General features: G+C 43.5%; 1 protein-coding gene and 1 long non-coding RNA gene across 3 annotated transcripts in view; one reads left to right on the forward strand and one right to left on the reverse strand.

Moving 5' to 3' along the window:
- The first annotated feature begins 9728 nt into the window (after nt 1-9728).
- LOC141946305 (uncharacterized) lies at nt 9729-12197 on the forward strand. The gene is made up of 3 exons (XR_012629804.1): nt 9729-9830; nt 10208-10282; nt 12079-12197. It is a non-coding gene; the product is annotated as an uncharacterized LOC141946305 (long non-coding RNA).
- CACHD1 (cache domain containing 1) overlaps nt 11299-21031 on the reverse strand; it is a 111479-nt gene continuing 101746 nt past the window's right edge. The window contains exons 19-27 of one of the 2 annotated variants that reach the window (XM_074875836.1): nt 20852-20968; nt 19289-19449; nt 18521-18607; nt 18186-18302; nt 17091-17242; nt 16539-16700; nt 15581-15658; nt 14499-14600; nt 11299-13007 (exon numbers count right to left, since the gene is read on the reverse strand). In XM_074875836.1, coding sequence (XP_074731937.1) covers nt 12769-13007; nt 14499-14600; nt 15581-15658; nt 16539-16700; nt 17091-17242; nt 18186-18302; nt 18521-18607; nt 19289-19449; nt 20852-20968 — 1215 coding nt within the window. In that variant the 3' untranslated portion in view covers nt 11299-12768. Of the gene's footprint in view, nt 13008-14498; nt 14601-15580; nt 15659-16253; nt 16396-16538; nt 16701-17090; nt 17243-18185; nt 18303-18520; nt 18608-19288; nt 19450-20851; nt 20969-21031 lie in introns of those variants that run through there. The other variant, XM_074875837.1, reaches the window with a different exon arrangement.

A 21031-nucleotide genomic window follows, 5' to 3' on the forward strand; every position in this document is an offset into this window, starting at 1 on the left:
GCAGAGCGCCCGGGCGAACGGGGGGGAGCAGCGGCGGTGGGCGGGAGGGCGGCGGGGGAGCCGCGGGGCACGGAACGGCACGGCGGGGCGCGGGGAACCGCGCCAGGCCCCGCCGCCCTCCCCGCCCCCGGCCCGGCCCGCCCCGCCGCCTGGCCGCGCCCGCCGGCCACTCTCCGTGTGTCCCGGGGGAGGCTGAAGTCTGCGGAATCCCGTGAGGGGGGCAGCGGGCTCGGCCTCCCCGGCAGCCCCAAAGGGGCGGCCCGACCCCGGCCCGGTGCCGCACAAAGGCAGAGAAAGGGGTAAAAAATTCCCCTGTGAGTAGAGAAGAGCGAGGCGGGAGCGGGGAAAACTCGAGCGGAGCTCGGGAGTGCCCGTAACGGCGGCGGGCTGCGACCCTCTTCGGGGTGTGTGGGGGTGGTGGGGGATCGGGGGGTGAACTTCATCCCCACAGTGACGTATCTCGAGTCAGATTTTAGGGAAGAACTTGAGCGCTCTCGAGGAGAGTTTAGAGCTCCGTTATGAGGGAAATTGCCCCAAGAGGCATCGTGATGGAGGCGCCTCAAGGAGGCCAAGGCCTGGGCACCGGCCCTCTCTCTTGCTGAGGCACGAGGCGGCTCGTTGCTCCCAGAAGGTCCCGTGTCCCCGACGTCCCGTCCTTAGTCCACCTCGAGGGGCTGAAATGCAGAATGACAACAAAATAAAGCAGATCTCAAGTGAATCGAAATGCTCCATCAGAGGTTAGCGGGCACCATGGCCCAAGATGATCTCATTCTAATTTTACTCTTCATCAGAAACATACCGAGCAAATGACAAAGCATCCAAAGGGGTAAACCAACGCCTGGGTGCTGCGCTTGCGGCAGAAGTCACCCTCTTGGGGCAAAGCACCATGTAATGGCGGGTGGCAGGCACCGGGCACGCGGCCGTCACGTGAAGCAAAGGAGCGTGACATCCCAATAGCAGGAAAGTATTTCTGGGAGTCACTATAAAAGAAATTTTCCCTTCTGTGAAGCCTCCATCTGTAAAAATGTTTCGCTCTCTTAGTCGGCACTTACTTTAAAAAATAAAATGGGTTGTTCTCTTGGAAAACTCGTTTTTTCCTTAGCTTAGTTACTTGCAATGTCATTTACAACACAGCAAGTTTAGCTCTTAATGTTGTCATCATTGCTATAAATGAATGAAGGATAATCTAAATATTTGTATCCATTTTTAGATATGAGGCCAGCCACAAAGAACAGGCAAAAGAGAATCCAGACCTGAAAAATAGCCTTAAAAAGGAAATTGGAAACACACTTTGAGTTAAATTGGCTAGATGTGACCAAGTTCTTATCAAGAAAATCTAACTCTGAATGATAATTCTTGACTAGGCATAAAGTGCCATTTTAGAGACAGGATTGCCAGCTAGAGGAAAAAAAAAACCACCAAATAACAATAGTGGTTTTAGAAGTTGCTTTAGTCCAAACCAAAGCTAGTAAATTAAGAGTACAAAGAATCTTGGACCTTTATTACTTTTAAAATTAATTTTAAAACTACTGAGCAAACAATAATCAAAGTACTTTTTGGTTTTAGTGTATTATTAAAAAATTTGTCAGGGTTGACAAGCTCCTGTTCAAGGGCTTCCTTTTCCCTAATTTTTTTAAACAGGTAATGTTCCTCCTCCTTCAATGTTTGCATTATGTTTAATGAATTTTTGGAAATGGGAGGTCTGAAGGACATTTGTAAATAGTTTGTGTATTTGTTACAGGAGAATTTGAAAACTGCCAAATTCAGCCTGTCCTGAACAATATTAGCTTAGCCTTCATACTTAAACCAAGAGACAGGAAAAACCATTATAACAAATGATTAGTGTGAGATCTGGTCTAAAGACAATTTCATGTTCTTAGAAAAACACGATTTTCATAGGTCACCATTCTTTGAGAAATGTAACTGAAAAATAAGTATATACCTGCTCTTGTTTCAGATTTCAGATGAAGATTTGCGTTTTAAAACTACAAAATATCTTTTCCCACACAAGCTGTGAGGTGTAGGTTTCTTAAATCCTAAGGATTTACAAAGGATTAATCATGCTACCTATAAAATTATCATTGGAAAAGATAAATTTGCAAGTGAAAGGCCTGCTAGTGACTATTTACAAACCGATTTTCAGGTCAAGCTATGAAATTGAAGTTGGGAGACTAAATACTGTCCCCTCAAAACTTATCCGAAGCATATAATAGATGATGCAATGTAAATTATTCTGGGACCATAGAAAAGATTGCTCTGAAACACGTAACTATCTCCTCAGAAATAATTACCAGATTAAACTATTACAGGAGAAATTATGGATCTGCTCAAACATCTTACAGTTTAGTGAAGCTAATGAACTAGTGAAAGCAGAGTAGTTAGTTATGCCATTAATTTTTCCAGTTTGAAGGTGGACACTGGTTCACCTGTATGCTACTGATAATTAATCCTACCTATAGCAACTACCTTCTCAAAAGGTGCCTGTGGTTTTGTTTTTTTTTTTGATAGGCTGCAGGTGTATCTGAATGAAAGTTACTAAAAGTTCATTAAAAGCATTGCTAAAAGGAATAGTTCAGAAATGAATAGTTTTATATTAATGGCAAAAATAATACTGCAGTATTAGTTGTAAAGTGTTCTGGAGAAATGTATGCATTTTTCTTCCTTAGAGATACATATTTAAAAGATTGTATTTTGTAGGTAAAAGTATTCATCTTTTTCCCCCCAGTGTTCAGATTTCATTCTGTATACGGGTAGTTGACACTGCACAGGCAGATGAAGGAATTACCTGCACTAAAAGGCAATGACAAAGTGCTGCGGGAAGAGAGCAGGGAAGGTCAAGGATATTGCCACTGTCTGTGGAGGTGGTCCATGAAAATGAACAAGGAGGTGGGCCACGTGTTACCTCATATGACAACCAAATCAGCCAGACAGGCATCGGCACCAACAACCGATCTGATCTGAGGAAATATTCCCACCTGAACCCAAATGTCATCCCTGTTTTGAACTACAGTACACCCTCAAGCAGGTACCTGGAGAATTAAAATATAATTTTAAATAAAAGAACAGTCACAATTAGGCACCGATAAAGTAAAACCCCAGAGTCCTTTGGAGGCCCCGCCGAGCATCAGTGGGCACATTAATACGGTATAGAGGTTGTGCAAGACAATAATCCAGCCTCCTTTGAACCTCCACAGACATATCAGTGCCTTAGGGATGCAGTTCTCTCATTTGACAAGTTAATCTGCCTTCAGGAATTCCCCCCGAACAGTTTCTGCCAGCAGTACCAAAGCCCCAGGCTGATAGCTCAGGCTCCTGTCCTCTGTGGTGGTTCTGGCCAGCGCTGCTCCCTCAGGTCAGTCATCATTGCTCTCAGCTGTGTCTTTGTAACTGCTGACTAGGTTGTAACAGTGATAATAAATGGTGTAACCTGAAACAGTCCTTGCACCTGTGGGGTGAGAAGTGAGAGGTTAGGGAACCCTCTCCTTTGTGCTGTCATAGCTGCAGGAGTGGGAAATGTCTTCAGGAAGATGCTGAGATGGTGCAAGTCAGGCTGAAATGCCAGTGGTAACAGTCCCCACGCAGCAGTACCCGGGAGAGGACAGTGAGCCAATGCACGTATGTAATTTCCTTAAAGAATTTCATCTATTGATTACAGACCATCCTTCTATGTGCAGACATTGTGTGCCCATGTTTGTATGAGTGTAGTTACTCACTTTAGTTGCTTTCAAAACAAAGCCCTACACACTTATGCTTTGTGCTCTAAACAGTCCTCAGTTTTCCAATGCACTTTCATTACGTTTCAAAATTGCTGCAAAAGCAAAAAACACTATTTAAAAAACAGCAGAAAAGTATAGTCATCTGCAAAATGTTGGTTGCACTGCTGCCTTGATGCTATTATACAGATAAGCCACTTTGTGGTAATTTAATTTAGTGCACTAAATTCCTTGTTAATTAAGAGTAATGTACCCATCCGCAGCAGTCGCTTTTGTAGCTCTTCTAAGCTGAAGATTAATTTACCCGTGCTTCTGCAGCTTTGAAGTAATACAAGCCATATCTACTTTTTCATTTTTATGGAATGAGAGTGTTAAAACAGAATTGTGTCACAAACATTCTTTCTGAATTAAAGATGCACTCAGGCATAATTGTCCATGTTCAAAAGTACAAACAAGTTCAGATCTGTGCAGATAAAATTAAAGCCAAGATTTAGAACATCTGCTGGATCTCAAAGACCCATCTGATGTTCCCAGGTACACGAGATACGAGGAATGTATCTGTGAGCTCTTTACATAAGTGATTTCTTATGTGAAAGAGAAATCTATACAATTTTCTAAAACCTGAAACCACGTGATGGGTATGTTTCCTGCAATGGGGGTGTGGAATCCATCAGTTGCTGCAAATTCGAAGCTTCTGTAAAAATCCTTGATTGCTAGCACCACTTCATGTGAATGATACCATTCTCTTTAGTCTATACCACACCCACTGTTTCAAGCTCTAGCTGCTCATTTTGTTTCATTAGGAAACTGGAATTTTGAAACCAAAAGCTGTAGATTCAGTTGTCAACACCAGTAATTAGTTCAGTGATGATCATCTAGATGCTTAATCGTCTGTCTCTCAAATGTGTATGGCCTCCAAAATGTGCCAGAGGTGCCAAAAGAAGTTCCTTTCCCCATTTTTCTAACAAATTTAAATACATTCAGCATTCTCAGTGTAGCATTCCGTAGCGCAGTAACGGTGCGGATCATTAAGAAACAAATGGAATTTCATATCGAATTACCAACCTAGAACAACACAGGGAGTAACTGATACCATCAGTATTCTGGTGAGGCAAAAACTGCGTAACGCCTCTCCGCAGCTACTGCAGAGTCGCAGGCTTCACTTGTTCTGCAGGGTTTCCATTCACTAATTAACCACCAGAATAACTCAGCATGTCTAGACTGCAATTTTGTTGAGACAGGTATTGTGACATGGTAAGTCCTCCCAATGAACTGCTAAGCTCATTTTAATACCAGAGGTATTTTGATTAATGTTTCATTTTGCAAGCACTTAGGAATTGCAGTAATACAGGATCAGACTTCAGGTCCATCAAATCACATCCCAGCAGCGCCCATCTTGTTGAAGAGATGCCAGATGGGTGACAGATTGCTTCAGAGACCACCACAGCCCCACGCTTCATTCAGAGCTGCGCTGCCAATAGTCAGTTATTTTTCCTTTGCTCGCAGACCTTTGCGGGACCCTTAAATGTACGCAACTCCTGTTCACTGGAATATGTCAGGTACTGCTGTGTGACCAAAAATGGGCTGTTTCTTTGCTCCTGAAACGTTCTTCCATACAGACACAAAAACACTTCAAGTGACTTTGGCCACAGCTGAACATTTTCTTTTTAAGTGGAACCTAATAGCTATTAAACTCGGTGTAACACTGCTCCTAAATGTGTTAGGAATGATGGATTATCTCAGCAACAGACTGGTTAGCAACTTCTCCTCAGTTTCTATTCTGTAACACAGTGGTCTGCAAATAAACAGTAAAAAGATGAAAGAGGCAAGAGCTATAACTTATAAAGTGAGTAACTATTCTGAGGAAATCATTACACTGAAACATAATGTAATGGTCTATTTTGGAAATCGTGGTCTTTGCAGTAGAATTTATAACCTTTGTTGCCTAACGCATGTCGTTAGCAAATCCGTGTGAAGGTTATATTTAAAGACAGGAAAAAAAGAGTAAATCTCAAACCAAACCACCACAAAACAATCCAGCTTCTTGAATAATAACTGAGAACAAAAGAAAAGAAGATCAAACAAATATTAAAGTACAGTCCTCTTCAATAAAGGGCCCTAAAGGCCAATATATTCACACAGCAACCTCAGCAATACTTTCTCCTAAAACAATGCCTTCCCTGCTTTAAATCACCATTCTTCCCTGCAGAGGCTTTATTTTTCCTCATTGAGAGTCAACTTCAAATTTAGTAATAACTTACTGGCAGAAAGTACATTTTGGCAATTTTAACATTAAAAAAAAAGTTCCTTGCATTTCTAGCAAAAACAGGTACAACCCCACATTCCTCCACAGAGCATTTTATTGGCTAACCTGTTAACGTGCTGCAAATTGTAGTTTCCAATCATTCTGTCTCAGATTCTCTGTAAAGGCCTATTTTTTAGGCACTGGAAACTGATATTTATAGTTCACAGGAAATTGTAAAATAATTTCACATCAAAAAATAGTGAAACCATAATACTGAATTGAAGCATTCCCTTGGGTAAATGGGTACATCTCCATTACTATCTCATTTACAGCCCCTACAGATCTGGCTAATCATAAACTTAAAGAAAAGCTGAATAGCTAGTACATACTGGGAGTGAACAGGCACCTTACCAGCGATTTGTTTTGATACGATAAACCAGTCAGTAATTTATCCCTGCCAGCAGAGGTTGGAATTTGAAACACCCCCACAATTCTGTCCTTAAAACTGCTGTAACTTGTTAAATATGGAAAACTGGCATAAAGGATGTAATGCAAGTTAAACTTTCCCAATGCTTTCTTAAAAAGTTTATGAGACTTTAAAAATGTTCTGCCATTCAGTTATAAAAAGGTTTCCATAGCAACTTTTATGCAACATGACTTTTTGCTATAAACACACTTACAGAAGCGTCGAACTTCTACATGTTTATTGTGTTTTCAGGGGGAGCAAAGAAACCCCATCGCCTTCCTGTTTTCCAGGTTCTCTGGCTGAGGTGGCAGCAGTAACACATTTTGACTTGTTTAGAGAGATTTCTTTGGTTAAGCTGCAATGGAAATAAACACACTTAAAGACGTTATTATTATTTTGCAGGAATTAGACCACGTAGTTTAATTACTCAACTTTTAATCTCTCCCAACTGCATGTGATTTGCATACATTACGGTAAGAGAATTGATACTGGGAGCAAATTAATTGTTGAAGTGTCAGGAAGTTGGAAAACTGAAAATAAGTATACTAAAACTATTTGACCAAGTTCCCAGTTTCCTGCAGTTCCCAGTGCCAGCCTCTCTCAGAGCGTCTGTCTGATTTCATTATCTCTAGGTGCAGTAGAAGAGTTTTAAAATTAGAAAAATCCATCCATGCTGACCAAACTGGAAATATTTGGCAGTCTAATCCAGGACTGGCCCGTTGTTCAACTGGGGGGATAGTACCTGGGTTTCAAGAGGAGAAACTGCCCGTTTTGTAAGAACTTTGGTGTGGCACGGCACCACTTCTTTCTGCGCATTTTTGTACACGACATACGGCTTATAAAAAGAGCTTTGACAGTCTCGGAGGCTGCAGTCGTTCCCTTTCTTTGGGGAGCAGCTGCTGTCCTCACGTTTCGTTGCCAGGTGGAGGGTGGGGTGGAAAGGTTCCTGCACTCTGCTTTTTGGCCAACAGTTTCCCTTCCTTGCTATCACTAATTTTATTCCATTAGTGGCATTAACAGCGGAGAGCACTTGTTCAGGCAGCGCTCCAAGAAGCTGGTGGTTTTGCCAGTGTCAGCTATAAAAATATACCATAAAGTAGAACAAAATATAATGGTTACTGCTGGCTCCCAGCTCCTGCGAGCAGTAACATCTCCTGCCACCACTAATGAAACCAGCCCGGGGATGACGACGATAAATGTTTTCCGTGGCATTAGACGAGGCTACTATGATTCATCGGTGAGCAGAAGGTGAAAGTTCCAGATCTAATAGGTCTTCTGCCTCTGCCACCAAATTTGTGCTTCTTTTCTCCTCAGGCCAGCGCTGTTAGTAACTGACGTTGATCGCCGCTTGCTGGGGGGCTGAGGATTGCGTTGTGTTACTGCAAAAGCCTTGGTTAAGCCAAGTAGATCTGATTATTTGAAGGAAACTCTTTTTTTACTTTGGACTTTTTATCTTCCCTGAATATATTATTAGATCAAGTGTTTACTGACAATCTCACTGGAAGTTTGCAGAGGAGAAGGAGACGTCACTCAGCCTTTGCCTGGAATGCAGCAAGCACCCAGTAAGCACGTTTTAGTGCTGGCTGTCGTGCAAAGCCTCACTTTGGAAACTCCTGTTCACACAGGGTGTTAGAGGTGCTCTGAATTCCTGTCAGTCCCGGCTCCTCTGGGTTCCCGGGCAGAGGATTTGCATACCCCGACCTCAGAGAGCACACCCCAGGGCAAGCGATACAAATGCTGCAGAGGCAGGGAAGCCTCAGGCTTTTCTAGGGAGATAAAACTGGCAGCGTTTCTGCGCCTGCGCTGGCAAACATACTGGTTATGTTTGGCACTGCACTAACAAGGCCGGGTTGGAGGACTTCACTCTTGGACTCGAGTGTCTAAATTCCACTGTAGCCTTGGCTTCAGAAACACAAGCCCTTCTGGGCCAAGGTCCTTCCGTGACTCAGTTCAGAGCACATAAAGCGGAGAAAATAATTACCTCTCATCACGCAGAAGTGTTGCAAACAAGTAATATGAAATACTCGATGGCACTTACATTAATTTTTCATAGTTAGGGTCCATGGCAAAGGGAGGGATTGTACAGCAAAACCACCCAACAGTTAACCGAATTAACTGCTGTAGGAATTAATATTCCAAACATCGCTGAAAGCCTGGCGCAGGCTCCTTTGAAAATCCCAGCCAGAGCTGCGATTCTCTTTTAAAAGCAAATGAAATGGGTAGCCAAGAGCTATGAACACTGCAAATTAATCTTTGCCCTTGCATACAGCCTTCTGGATTACCTGCACTCTCCTAACTTGATCCAGGACTTCTGCATCCTACTTTTTCCCCCCTTTTCCATATTTGCTGCCAGCTTACTACTGTAATTTGTACTCTGACAAATACACTTTCCAGCCTCACCACCGTTTCTGGGTCACTTTGCAGAATAAAGCCTTTGAAAGCTAGAGATCTCATTTTGACCAGTTATAGTCACAACTGCTGCTGCACGTGAACAGCCCATGAATTCTCATCTGTCTTCTCTCTCATTGCCAAGGGCAAGGGTAAAGATAATATTTCATGGCTTAAGTGGCCTTATAAAATGTTCATGGGCAAACTGTAACATACTCTGCTTTCCAAATCACATTTTTTATCAAGGCAATATATAAACAAATAAAAAAATCAGCTCAATTCATTTTCAAGCAATGATTCTGAACATGTAAACGGCTTCTATCTCCGGGCAGGACAGCTGCTTGTTACATGGGGGAAAAAAAAAAATCAATACACTCCACAGTGCTCAAGTACTGCCAGCACCGAGTCAATTTGACATTAGTGAACACAAACTGAAGGCCACACTCATTTTCATTTCAAAAGAATTTTTTTTTCTGGAAGAATGAAAGAAAAACCTACAGGAAATTAATACAACTGAGTTTCAAAAATGAAACAAGTGGAAAATTAATGGCTCTGGAGTCTTACCAGCTACAGGAGAGGAGGATACAGGGTGTGAGCTCAAGTCAGGCAGCTAACTGCTATTTTATGATCTTGCTCCTCAGTCAACACAGTAAAATAATAACGGGGAGGGAAGGCCACGGCAGCAACACGGGCAATCAAAATGGAAGAGCGATCACGCAGCTTCTTAGAAACCTCCATTACATCCCTTATCAGGTTTTGTTTTAAATGAACAATAGTATCTTTACCAGCCTCACATTTACTCCTGCTGGGACAAGGTTAGCTGTCAGCATGGGAGGTTGTGATTTGGCACACCCCTAGATCCGTGTTTTTCCCGTCATTATTCTTTAACTTTGGCTCTTCTCATTCCTTCAAGTGTAAGCAAGGTTGTCCAGACCCCAGGAATCCAGAACAGTCTGTGTGTCCTAGAACAGAAGCGATGAAGCAGCAGTGAGGTGCAGCTCTACAAAAGCTTTTAAAGGTAAGAGCAAGGGGGTTTGATTGCTGTGGCTTTTGAAAGCTGTTGAGAGGTGTTCTGCAGCACTCGGCTGTGCTGCTGGCAGGGCCGCGACACAACACTGCAACCAGTTTCTGCCTAGCACGTAATGTAAGAACAACAAAAAAATCTCTCCACTGAAACAGTAGTGTAGTTAAGGAAGTAATTAATACTATTGCATTTTACAATACCTGTGCTTATTCATATTATTTTCTGATACATTTTGAACAAAAATGATTTCTACCACTATAAAAATGTAGTACAGAACATGCCTGTGTGGGTTAATAAATGTATACATACAAGCTGTGTTTAACACTGCAGTTTAATTAGTGCTGGACTTAATGACTTGCTTCTCACTACAGATGTGCTCCATAGCCTTACCTGGTTTAAATTATCATCAGCACCAGAGAGGCAGCCACGTGCAGATCAAGCCAAAGGTGCGATTTTCTTGATTTCTCTTTGTATTATTTTATATACAAGGAAACTATTCAAATGTTGCTTGACTGGGGAGCAAATACTCAAGTTCAAGAACTGCTGCTGCACAGTGAGATTCCGTTATGTGTATGTAGACAGGCAAAATACAATTCAAATTCCACTTTACAAGTCAGTAACTTCCAGAGACGCTTTTGTCATGTGGTAACAGGTTTTGGCTGAATTCCAGCCTCTATGTTACATTCACAGAGTTGAACAAATAAAGTCCTAGCGAGAACTTCAAATCTGATTTACCTCTGAATTTTAGCGAGAAGACCTTTATGAATTCTATAGGAAATCAACAAAGCATCTTGTTCGATGTTTCACACAAACTGGTGTTAAAACTTACAAATAGCTGAACAGTTTCCACACTGAAAGCTGTTTTCCCTTCTTGCTTAAAAATTCTGTTTCTTGGCTGTGTATGTTGTTCTTTGGTCTAGCAGTAATATTAAAATAATGCATTTTCTTCTAAAGGCAAACCTGACAAAACAGCCAGTTTGTCCATTATCTAACAAGCAGCATTATTTTGGATTCAAAAGCAGAAATTCTAGCAAGATGGGTCTACAGATTGACACACAAACTGATACAGGGCATCAGATTCAGCCTTTGAGAGCATAAAGCAGTGCTTAATAGATTTCTGCAGCTGTTTGGTCAGCAAAAAACCACAACCCAATCCTACACAAACACAGCAGAATGGCAAATCCAGCCGAGTTTTCAGTAGCACGTAAGGAAAAAAACCCCACAAATTACTGGCTTTGGTGAGTCTATGCAGTGGCTGACCACTTCCAGAAATGTTCGTTTCCCAAATAATGACTGACAGGTTAAAAAAACAAAGCTTTAAAACATATGTCAATAGTGTCATTTATATGTAAAGTTTAGATCTTTCAAGATTGTTGATAAAAATGATAGGAACCCGACCAAATGGTTCATTCCTGTTATAGCACTCAGCCAGAAAATTAAAGGAAACCAAGACAGAACAATTTCAATCTAGCCAGTTATCCACAGAACTATACTTTATATACAGTTTATTTCACTAGAGATTTTAATTTTATACATAGTATAAAGGGGTATCCTGGTATCACACATATAGTTTTTTTACCGTACTGTTTAAGAACCAATTTTTTTACATAACACAGTATTAAGTACCATATTAATTAAAATAAGTGATTTTTAAAAAAAACTACATATAAATGGATGTTTATCATACGCACAGTGCAAGAATGTTTTTATATCATTGTAATCACAAAATGTGAATCTAAAACACAACACTGTGATTTAAAACTAATTTATGATGCCCTGTGTTGTAGACAGATCGATTAATCTTTGAATTACCAAGCAGTGTTAAATTCCAGACAAACAGCAGCAGCAGCTTATAATTATGATTTCAAAAAGGCATCTTCCACAGTAACCCAAGTTTTACAAAACACTGGTTTATCCCTACTTCTGATCTCGACAGTGTCCTAAGGAAACAGAAGAATGGCACAGATTTCATTTGGAATTATCTGGTAACTAATGCTAAATAAATTCTTTATTACTTCCACACAGGAAACCTTTAAGGATGATCAAAGAGATAAAGATGGAGAGGTTTATGGGCAGAATTCTCAGAATTTTAGTAACGGAGTACAGGACTTCTCCTCTGCAAATAGGAAGAAAATACTGTAATATAAATCAGGTTGTAATATTTACAGAAAACAATTGTGGAAAAGAAAGCATTCATAATGTAAACACGTCAGAAACGACTTCTTCATTTTCCCTTTTGCAGAGCCGGGCAGTGGATGAATATCAGCTAATAAGAAACAGATGTCTTCCTCAGAAGAACCACTTCACCATCACAGAATATATGTGGTAGTTGTTGAGAATTGCTAACATGTTTTCTTCCCCCCCTCCCCCCAGAGTTTCAAGTTCAATAAATAGTAGAAAAATAATCCTTTACTTAAAAATCTTGAGATGCATTGTCCCCGGTTCCATACAGCAATTGTTGGAGCAGTGAATTTCCTATGCACGAAACAAACTGCAGAGAAACCAATATCCTTTCCCCCCCCGCCCCGCCTCTATCTGGCGCTTTTTTAGTCTTCAGCTGCACAGATTTCTGCTCTTCCAGTTAAGGAAACCAAATCATCGCTGGCTCTTTTAAGCTCGCTCTCTCCTCTTGGCTCAGCCTAACAGGGCTTCCAAAGCTTGAGCTGCTGTATAAACTTGCGTCCCTGTTTCTGGAGGTCTAACGTGCCTCCTGCTCCACTTTATTAAATGTTATGGCAGGTCCATTCATCAAGCGCATTTCCCTTCCATTTCAGAGCCAACCTTCCATTTATAAAAACGTAAAGCTTTTATGCCTCACCGTTTACTCAGGAGGTTAGTTAAATCATTCCCGGTGAAAAGCAGAGAAAACAAAGCTGCCCGTTGCTGCACGGATCATTGTTCACCAGTTAACGTTCCTTTTTGTTGTTGTTCATTAGCATTCTGCATCCACAGTGTGTACCGTGACGGCAGCCTGTAAATGGTGGCTGTGGTGAAGGGTTGGGTGGTGCAACCGGTAGTGGTGAAACTTGTGACTCAGGAGGGCAGCTGTCTGAGGCGGTGTGTCCAGGTCTAAGTCTTCGTCGTGGTTTCCGACGTCGACGCCGGCCGACAACGGGTCATTATTGCACGGAGGGTTTTCGCTGTCCTCCTGAGGGCTCATAGTGCTGTAGCCTAGAAAATAGATCAGCAGGACTAAGAATTCAAAGCCAGACTAAAAGGTCATTATTCCACAGTGCTGACTGCTGCACCCTTCATGGAATCAGACATAGTCAGTGCTTTATAGAGAGTAAAATAATTAAGTTTCTTCAATGAATAGAAAAAGAAAAAAAACAAACCAACCCATCCTCTCAGAATCATCTCAGTTGGAAGAGAGCTTGAAGATCCTCCAGTCCAACCATGAACCTCACACTGACCGTTCCCAACTCCACCAGATCCCTCAGTGCTGGGTCAACCCGACTCTTCAACCCCTCCAGGGATGGGGACTCCCCCCCTGCCCTGGGCAGCCCATTCCAACGCCCAACAACCCCTTCTGCAAAGAAATACTTCCTAAGAGCCAGTCTGACCCTGCCCTGGCGCAGCTTGAGGCCATTCCCTCTTGTCCTGGCGCTGGTTCCTTGGCTCAAGAGACTCATCCCCCCTCTCTGCACCCTCCTTTCAGGGAGTTGTAGAGGGCGATGAGGTCTCCCCTCAGCCTCCTCTTCTCCAGACTAAACCCCCCCAGTTCCCTCAGCCCCTCCCCATCAGACCTGTGCTCCAGACCCTGCACCAGCTCCGTTGCCCTTCTCTGGACACGCTCGAGTCATTCAATGGCCTTTTTGGAGTGAGGGGCCCAAAACTGAACCCACTCATCGAGGGGCGGCCTCACCAGTGCCGAGTCCAGGGGTAAGATCCCTTCCCTGTCCCTGCCAGCCACGCTATTGCTGATACAAATACAATCAAATACTGACTCAGTCTCAGGGCATGAGACGTAGCAAAACTCCCTGAACCTAAACAGGGTTGAAGTGTGTGCATGGCAAGCTGAGGGCTGAACACCCTTCCCTGAACACACGTGCCCAGTTAACGTTAATCATTATTTGCTTAAAGATGACGTAAGATGTCCTCCGCGGTGACGGTAGGGACCGAGCATGTAACACCAAGGCTAAGGAGGCACCTGGCACATTGCTCTCTCAATCCATACTTTACCCCAGCAAATGCAGGCATCCCGCATGCGTTACTAGAATTTTATGAAAGATGTGCAGCCACATCAAAGAGCAGAGCAGTAGGGAAACTGACTTGATTGCAAGGAATTTGCTTTTTCTCATTAAGTAGGAGAGGTCCATTATCTCAACTGAACACCTGGATTGTTAGGGCTGGCGATGGAAAAAGCACATGGTAAATGTAGTATTATGTCTGTCGGTCTGAATTCTGGTCACCCAGAGAAGCTGGCAGAACCCAAAATCAGAGAGGGGGTGTGTGGCTTTTAGCTGCTGCTATACAACCACTCTGACAAAACCAGCTCCCTCCCTGGACAGAATCAGCTCCCGAAGGGTGTCAAAACTGGGAGCAAAGGTTTTTGGTTTGGTTTGGTTTTGGCAGCCTTATCTTCAACATGCCAGACATCTGAAGGAAATCAAGTAACCACAATCGTTAACCTGGGGCCAGGGCAGCGATTCAAGGCCTTACCGTGGTCACTCTCCGTTCCCGATCGCCCCCAGTACCGGCGTCGGCGTTCGGGGCTGTGGGCGTGCCGCTCTATCACCGCTGCTATAAATCGAGTGTTGCTAACTGGGAGAGAGAAAGAAACAGAACTGGTTTTAAAGAAAGTGCTTTCACTGAATTATATCAGTGGGACCAATCAGGCACAGGGGAACAGGGTTTCTGCAAACTAATTCTTCTCAAATACTACTGCTTTGAAGAAGGTTGTCAAGCGACAGAGGAGCAGGAGTAAAGAGATGGGGTTTAAATGTGGAATAGATCAAGATCCAGTTGAACTCATTCACCTCATCTGCTTGGATTAATGGAAGTTAGAGAATTACCGTGCCAATGCTAAAGAACCCATGGCAGCACTGAAAGCCAACTCAAACTGAAACTAAAAAGGACTTGGAGAAGCAGTAGATGTAAGCCATGAAACTCAGATATGCTTATTTTTCAATCTTTGAGTGTTGACATAGTTTTAAATCTTGGGTATTATTCTAGTTCTGTTTTAGTAAGGGCCCAGAGACAGGGCTCTGGTCTCAGTCTGGAGCTCTCCCAGAGTTTAGGTGCACCAGCTTGTCTTATAGTACACCAGGATTGTATGCAAAGTGCCATTTTTACTGAATGGTAAAGACATTTAAGTGTCCCAAATCACTGCAAATAAGATTTACTACCACGTTTGTTGAACGTACATGCCAGACTTGGCCTCTGCTTTCCAAGGCTGAATAAAAGTAGGAGTTTTCCACACCCTGTACTGTCACAATTGCAATTTTTAAGCTGATCAGAGCTACTTTTGGAAGTGTCATGATGGGGGGTGGGGGGTGGTGGTGTAAGGGGCAAACCTCCTCCACACATAATTGAGATTAGTCTTTTAAAAGGAAAAAAAGTAATTTTTCAGCATGAGACTAAAGGTGCACTGGAAGTTGCAGTTTAAATTAGAACATTGTTCTGTCATCTTCTACTGCTAATCAGCACAGGGCTTCCTCACATATTTTTAATTCTAGCGTATTAAGAAAACAAATGGCTCATTTAACTTTTTTTTTTTTACAGCAAAGTGATTTGGTACTTACTGATTCCTCTGTCTTCATGGCTGTCATCGTCTCTCTCGTCCCTATCATTTTCCAGGTTCGACATACGCACTGACATTTCTACACACCATTACAAACAGAAAAATGCAACTGTTAAGAGAAAAATTTTGGATCATCTTACTAATGGCTGTCACCCTGGTAATACAATGGAAGCACTTTGTGTTACTGTGTGAAGAGATGCAGTCTGAGCTTGGCGTGCTCTTTTCCCAAGATGGATGGGGCTTGGGATCCTAGGAAAAGGATACACCCCACCTCCCCCTGAAAGGATCAGGCTTTAAAGTTCTGAAGAAAGTGAATGGACTCAAACCAGAGCTGAGGTATAATCAAATACGGAGGTAATTAGCCCTGGTCACACTTCTCACCTCTGTATCTCTCTACCTGTGTCCTTTCTCCCAAACACAGTTTTGTCTCTCACGACTTCACTGGCTTTATCTACGGATCAGAAGTCAGTGGCTTTATCTACGGACAAAAACCCCACAAGCATCGCACGGACCAGAAGCAGGAAACACAAGTAAGACAAGACATGTCCCAAACAGCCCAAGCAGAAAGGGTGTGAAAACTGTAATACTCCCAAAAGCACCACTCTTGTGCAGAAATAAACACAGGTGATCGGTGCGCTGTGCCAAGGTCCAGCACGCTGTGGGGCTGGGCTTACCGTTTGAACTCTAGAGAAAGCAGCAAGAACGGTGTGTTAGGGCTTTTGGGCAGACTCTCCTCGGGCGGCAGCAGCTCTGGCTGCACCCAGGAGAGGGCAGCAATGCACAAGCACCCTGGACGAGACCTGACTCTTAGAAGGGCTGGCGAAAGGGAAATAAAATGGGGGAAGCATTGAAACAAAAAACAAGGAAAGAGGTTTGGGATTTTTGTTTTGTGAAGGTTTTTTTTGTTTGCTTTTTTAATTCCCACCCTACTATTTCTCTCTCCAGAGTTATCAGCTCACCCTGGGCAGCCAAAGGTGACATGTGCTGGTGACTCCTCCGATGGATCTGGTGGCGATACGCGTACACTGCTAGGACAAGCACCATAATGCAGCCCATAATGCCTCCAGCCACTGGGCCGACTGGTGCGCTTTTGATCATGTTCAGAGTGATTACCTCATCTCCTGAATCAAAAGGGACGAAACAGAGGAAAAAAAAAAAACCCTGTAAATGCTCTGCAGAAAGGTTTAAATCAACATCTCTGAAGATTAGAGATCTTGAAGGCTTTCTAGGTGCTTAACTGCGCCCACACAGGACAGCACACTAATGAAGAGAAGAAATTCAGAGAGGGTACATCTTAAAGACAGAAATGTGTAGCTACACATCAATATTTTGAGAAACGTAATACCCACAACAGGCCTGATGCGACTTCTTTACTGCTTGGTGCACTGTTTATGCTGATTTACCACTAGCACAGGAGATAAACGTCACGTGAAGCGTGCTCTGACACCGGCAGTGCACACGATTGAACGCAGACAGCTAAATGCAGCATCAGTTCAGAAAGGCCAAGTTACCTATCGCTCCCAAGTCATCCACATATGGGCTCTTGGCTCCCACAATGCCGCCGAAACATTCCTTCTGAGGGGCACAGTAGGACTTGTCCAGATGGGTCTTCCCATCACTGTCTACCATACACCACTCACAGTCCAACACACCAAAGCAATCCCTGAAAATGAAAAACAAAAGAAGACCGTATTTACTTTCAAGTTCAACACTTCTTGTTTGGCGTAGCTCAGTCTGGTTTAGAATCCTGAGACAGAAGGAGGCCAAAATCATCCCTAAACCATCACATACGTAACGTCTGGCCACAAAAACCTTCTCATTAAAATGCTTAAGCACCACACGGGAAGTTACACAGGGAAGCTGCATCTTCCAAATCTGTTTGCTTTGGTTTTTCCTTCATCACTCAGCCTGAGCAAAGGGAGAACTTCCTACTTGTAACTCCTCCAGTAAGACATTTCTCAGCATGTCAGACCATCTGACTACGGTTCCACCCTTTTTCTGCAGTCCTTTGGAAGATGGAAGAAAGGGCTTGGAAAGTCTGGTCAGAGCATGATATGTTCTAGCAATCTTAGTTTCCTGGAGACTGCTCATAACTAGCAAAAAATAAGCCCTCAAGCTTCTCTACAAAATGCCAGGAGCAGAAAAAGGAAACAGAAAACTAGAAGCTGACAGGCAGGAACCATCTCCGATGTGCTCCAAAGTCACCACTGCGAAAGTATCGTCTGCTTTCTGTGAATGCCCTAGTCCACACGTTTCTCCAGAAGGCAGACAAACAGCAGCGCTATCCTCTTCGCTAAGAGGAAAAGTTCGTTGTCCTTTCAACAGCGAATCTTCCACTTGCACAGCCCTCGGGTCTCAGAGTCACAAAGTGTGACAGGAAAGTGTTTGTTTGCTATTAAGGGTGTTTATGTGACCCAAACAGGAATACTGAGATCTGTTTCTGTGCTGCAGCGTAATGCCATCAGTGCTGTGTGCTATAATATCTCATTTTGGCATCATACTTCTTTTTCCTTCTCTTTTTTCTTTAAGTGTGTATGGAAGAGCTATTTTTGCTTAATTATTTCAAGAACACAGTATATTTGGAGGGCTGGAGAATGCCACTTTACCCGCTCTCTGTCCTCTGGTTGCACTGGGTGTTGATGCACTGCGGGAGAGCGTCCTGCAGGCTCGGATCGATTGCTGTGAAAGTCATCGGCTCCTGATGAACTTCACAGCTTGGATTCCTGTGTTGGGGCAAAAAGTTAACCTTGAGTTATAAAAGCAGTCAAAGCACAATCAGTAAGAAACATCATTTTTACCTATTAAATATCATCTCTTTAATTATACTAAAAATCCTGTCTGTTCTATCCTGTGTCACCTGTAAGTTAGCATGAACAAACAGGTGATTCTTGTTAATTAACTTCTGTCCTGTGCTGGTCCATTAGAGGAGGTTCACTCTCACCTGCTTTCGGCGTTCGTGAGGTTGCCGGTACATTCATTTACCTCGAGAGGGCACTCGCAAGGGCACTCACATTCGTTCTGTTCCATTCTTCAGGGGCAGAAAACACACAGAAAATGCATCAGACGTTGCACCCTGACTTTCACGCCCCTGTGCAGCTCCGTGGCAGCAGCTCACCCTCGAGAAGGGTGGTCAGTAACCTCCCTCCTTCCCCCAGGAACACAGGGCTTGGGCTGTTCTGCACCAGGACTGAGGACAAGGTAATAATGGAGCCTCTCTCATTGGTTACCCACCCCCTGAAATTTAAAAAGCAGACAACCCCTGGGCATGCCTCAGATGCAAGGATCCTTCTTGCCAGTGCAACAAGCACGTCATGATGCTGGTGTAGGCAAAATCTGCAAGCACCAGGATCCCCTCAGTGAAAAACTACGTCAACCCGCGTAAAATTGTGGGTATTAATATTCCAGAACAAAGGGCCTGACCCACAGATAACTGCCCCTGAGAAACTGAGTCTGCCATGGTCTTTTAACGTTATCTACCCAAACATGTCAAGAACTACCCTGGGTTTTAATACACCAGTGATATGGCGAAGGATTAGAGGTAGCTAAGTCACCACAAATAGCACCGGTAAAGTAACCATTTTGTTTTAACTTCAGCTTTGCCCTGCATGTTCTCGTTTAGCTTAAAAAATAAATGTGGCTTTCTTGAATCCAGAAGGAGGGAAGAAGTAAACGCATGGAGCAGCCGGTTCATTTCACAGCCCCTGCTCACCTGTGGCAGTTGAGGCAGAGCCTGTCCACCATGCTGCAGGCACAGAAAGCCAGGGAGTCACAGGTCTCATTGACGATTCCCACGAAGGTGTTGGTGCCTGGGATTCGGGTCAGCCTGTACTTGGAGCAGTGACTGCCATGCACAAGGTTTGTCAGATCACCCTAGAAAAAAAATAAAAATAAATAGTGTCACCGGTGCAGCAAGAAACCTGCTGGTTTAGGGAGCTGAAGACTTTCCCCCTTCCAAGGAAACCTACAGAGCTGAGGGAACACAAAAGCACAGGAGTGCCGCCTTGACAAACAAGAGCCTTATAAAATTGTTCATCGACCTGTTGAGTTTCACTTCCAAGCTACTGCCAGGTGGAAAGACTTTCCTGAAGATAGAAAAAAAATACGCTTAAACATTCCGAGCTGTGACAGCAGCGTGGAGTCTGATATCCCGCCGACAGCAGGTTACATTCGCTCCCTCGCACAGCGCGCCGACCCGTCCCCGCTGCGCCCGCCATCGCTGACCTGACAAAGAGGCTCCACTCTGACAGGGAGGCACCATCACGACTTGGTGAAAACTTCCTGGCACATGTACTATAAAAAAAATACACCACAGCACCATACAGCTGTGATCTATTTGGTAGGCAGACTCATTCCTGATTCCTATTTGCATGCCACAATCTTAAGTTTTTGCTCTGTCCTATACAATTTCCTTTACACTAATACACTTTCTATTTTGCATTTTGAGTGTGGAGAAAATGTTTAAGCCTACCTGACATAAATCAACGTATTCTGACATAACTTTCAAATATTTTTGACACTTATTTCCCACCTTCTCCTCCCAGTAATAATTGAAAAGTATTCTTTAAAGAGCAGCTTCTCCCACAGAGCTTAACCTCCTGTGAATACTTCTGCAGTGGTCTTACAAGGGTGGATCTGTGGTGGTGCGATCGGCATTCACGGCGCAGCAAGAGACGACAGCCCCTGGCTTAGACCTCTCGGCACAGCTGAGCACAAGAGGAAGCTCACACAGGAGCCACGGGGACCACAGGGCATTCTGGTCTCCAAAGACAGCAGTCTGACAAACGATAGTCTGTGAAGGCTCATGGACATTGCACCAGAAAATGCATTTCTTTGGACACCTAACTAAAGGATGAGTTATTAGAGATCTTTTCTACCCATGTCACAGGAGGACATGACAGAGTTGGAAGCCAGAGGTCAGGTCAGAGGATCCAAAGCAAAAAAATCCCAACTACTGCTGGCATGTCCTCACCTGACAAGAGACCTGCTCTTATTTTCAAGATGTTGGATGAGACTTTGCAGCCATCAACCACAGCTGGCCAGCGATCACATCCATAATCCCTTGTATGTCAACCAACTCAGCGTGCGAGTGCCGTTTGTGCAGCGCAGATCACTGGTTTTGTGTTTGGAGAGGGTGAGCGGAGGCCAATCCACACGGAAGGCTGGCTTCCAGCCTCCTCTGCTGATCCTGGCAAGGATTTGCGTTTCCACCAAAAGAAAGCCAACCCAACCAAAGTACATTCAAAAGCAAAATAAAATAGAAAAACACACTTACCACTAAGCTGGTATTAAATTTATAAAACCGCTGAACTGTTCTGTCACTGAAGCTGTTGCAGAGGTTTTTCTTGACGAAGTTTGGGTGGTTCAGAATGTCATTTGCTACCAGAGGCTCCTAAGTGAAAAACATCGGATTTTATGCCTTTGAAATCAGACACAAACAGCAGCTTCTCTACAG

This window comes from Strix uralensis, chromosome 8 (assembly GCF_047716275.1).
Source record: "Strix uralensis isolate ZFMK-TIS-50842 chromosome 8, bStrUra1, whole genome shotgun sequence".
Classification (NCBI taxonomy): domain Eukaryota; kingdom Metazoa; phylum Chordata; class Aves; order Strigiformes; family Strigidae; genus Strix; species Strix uralensis.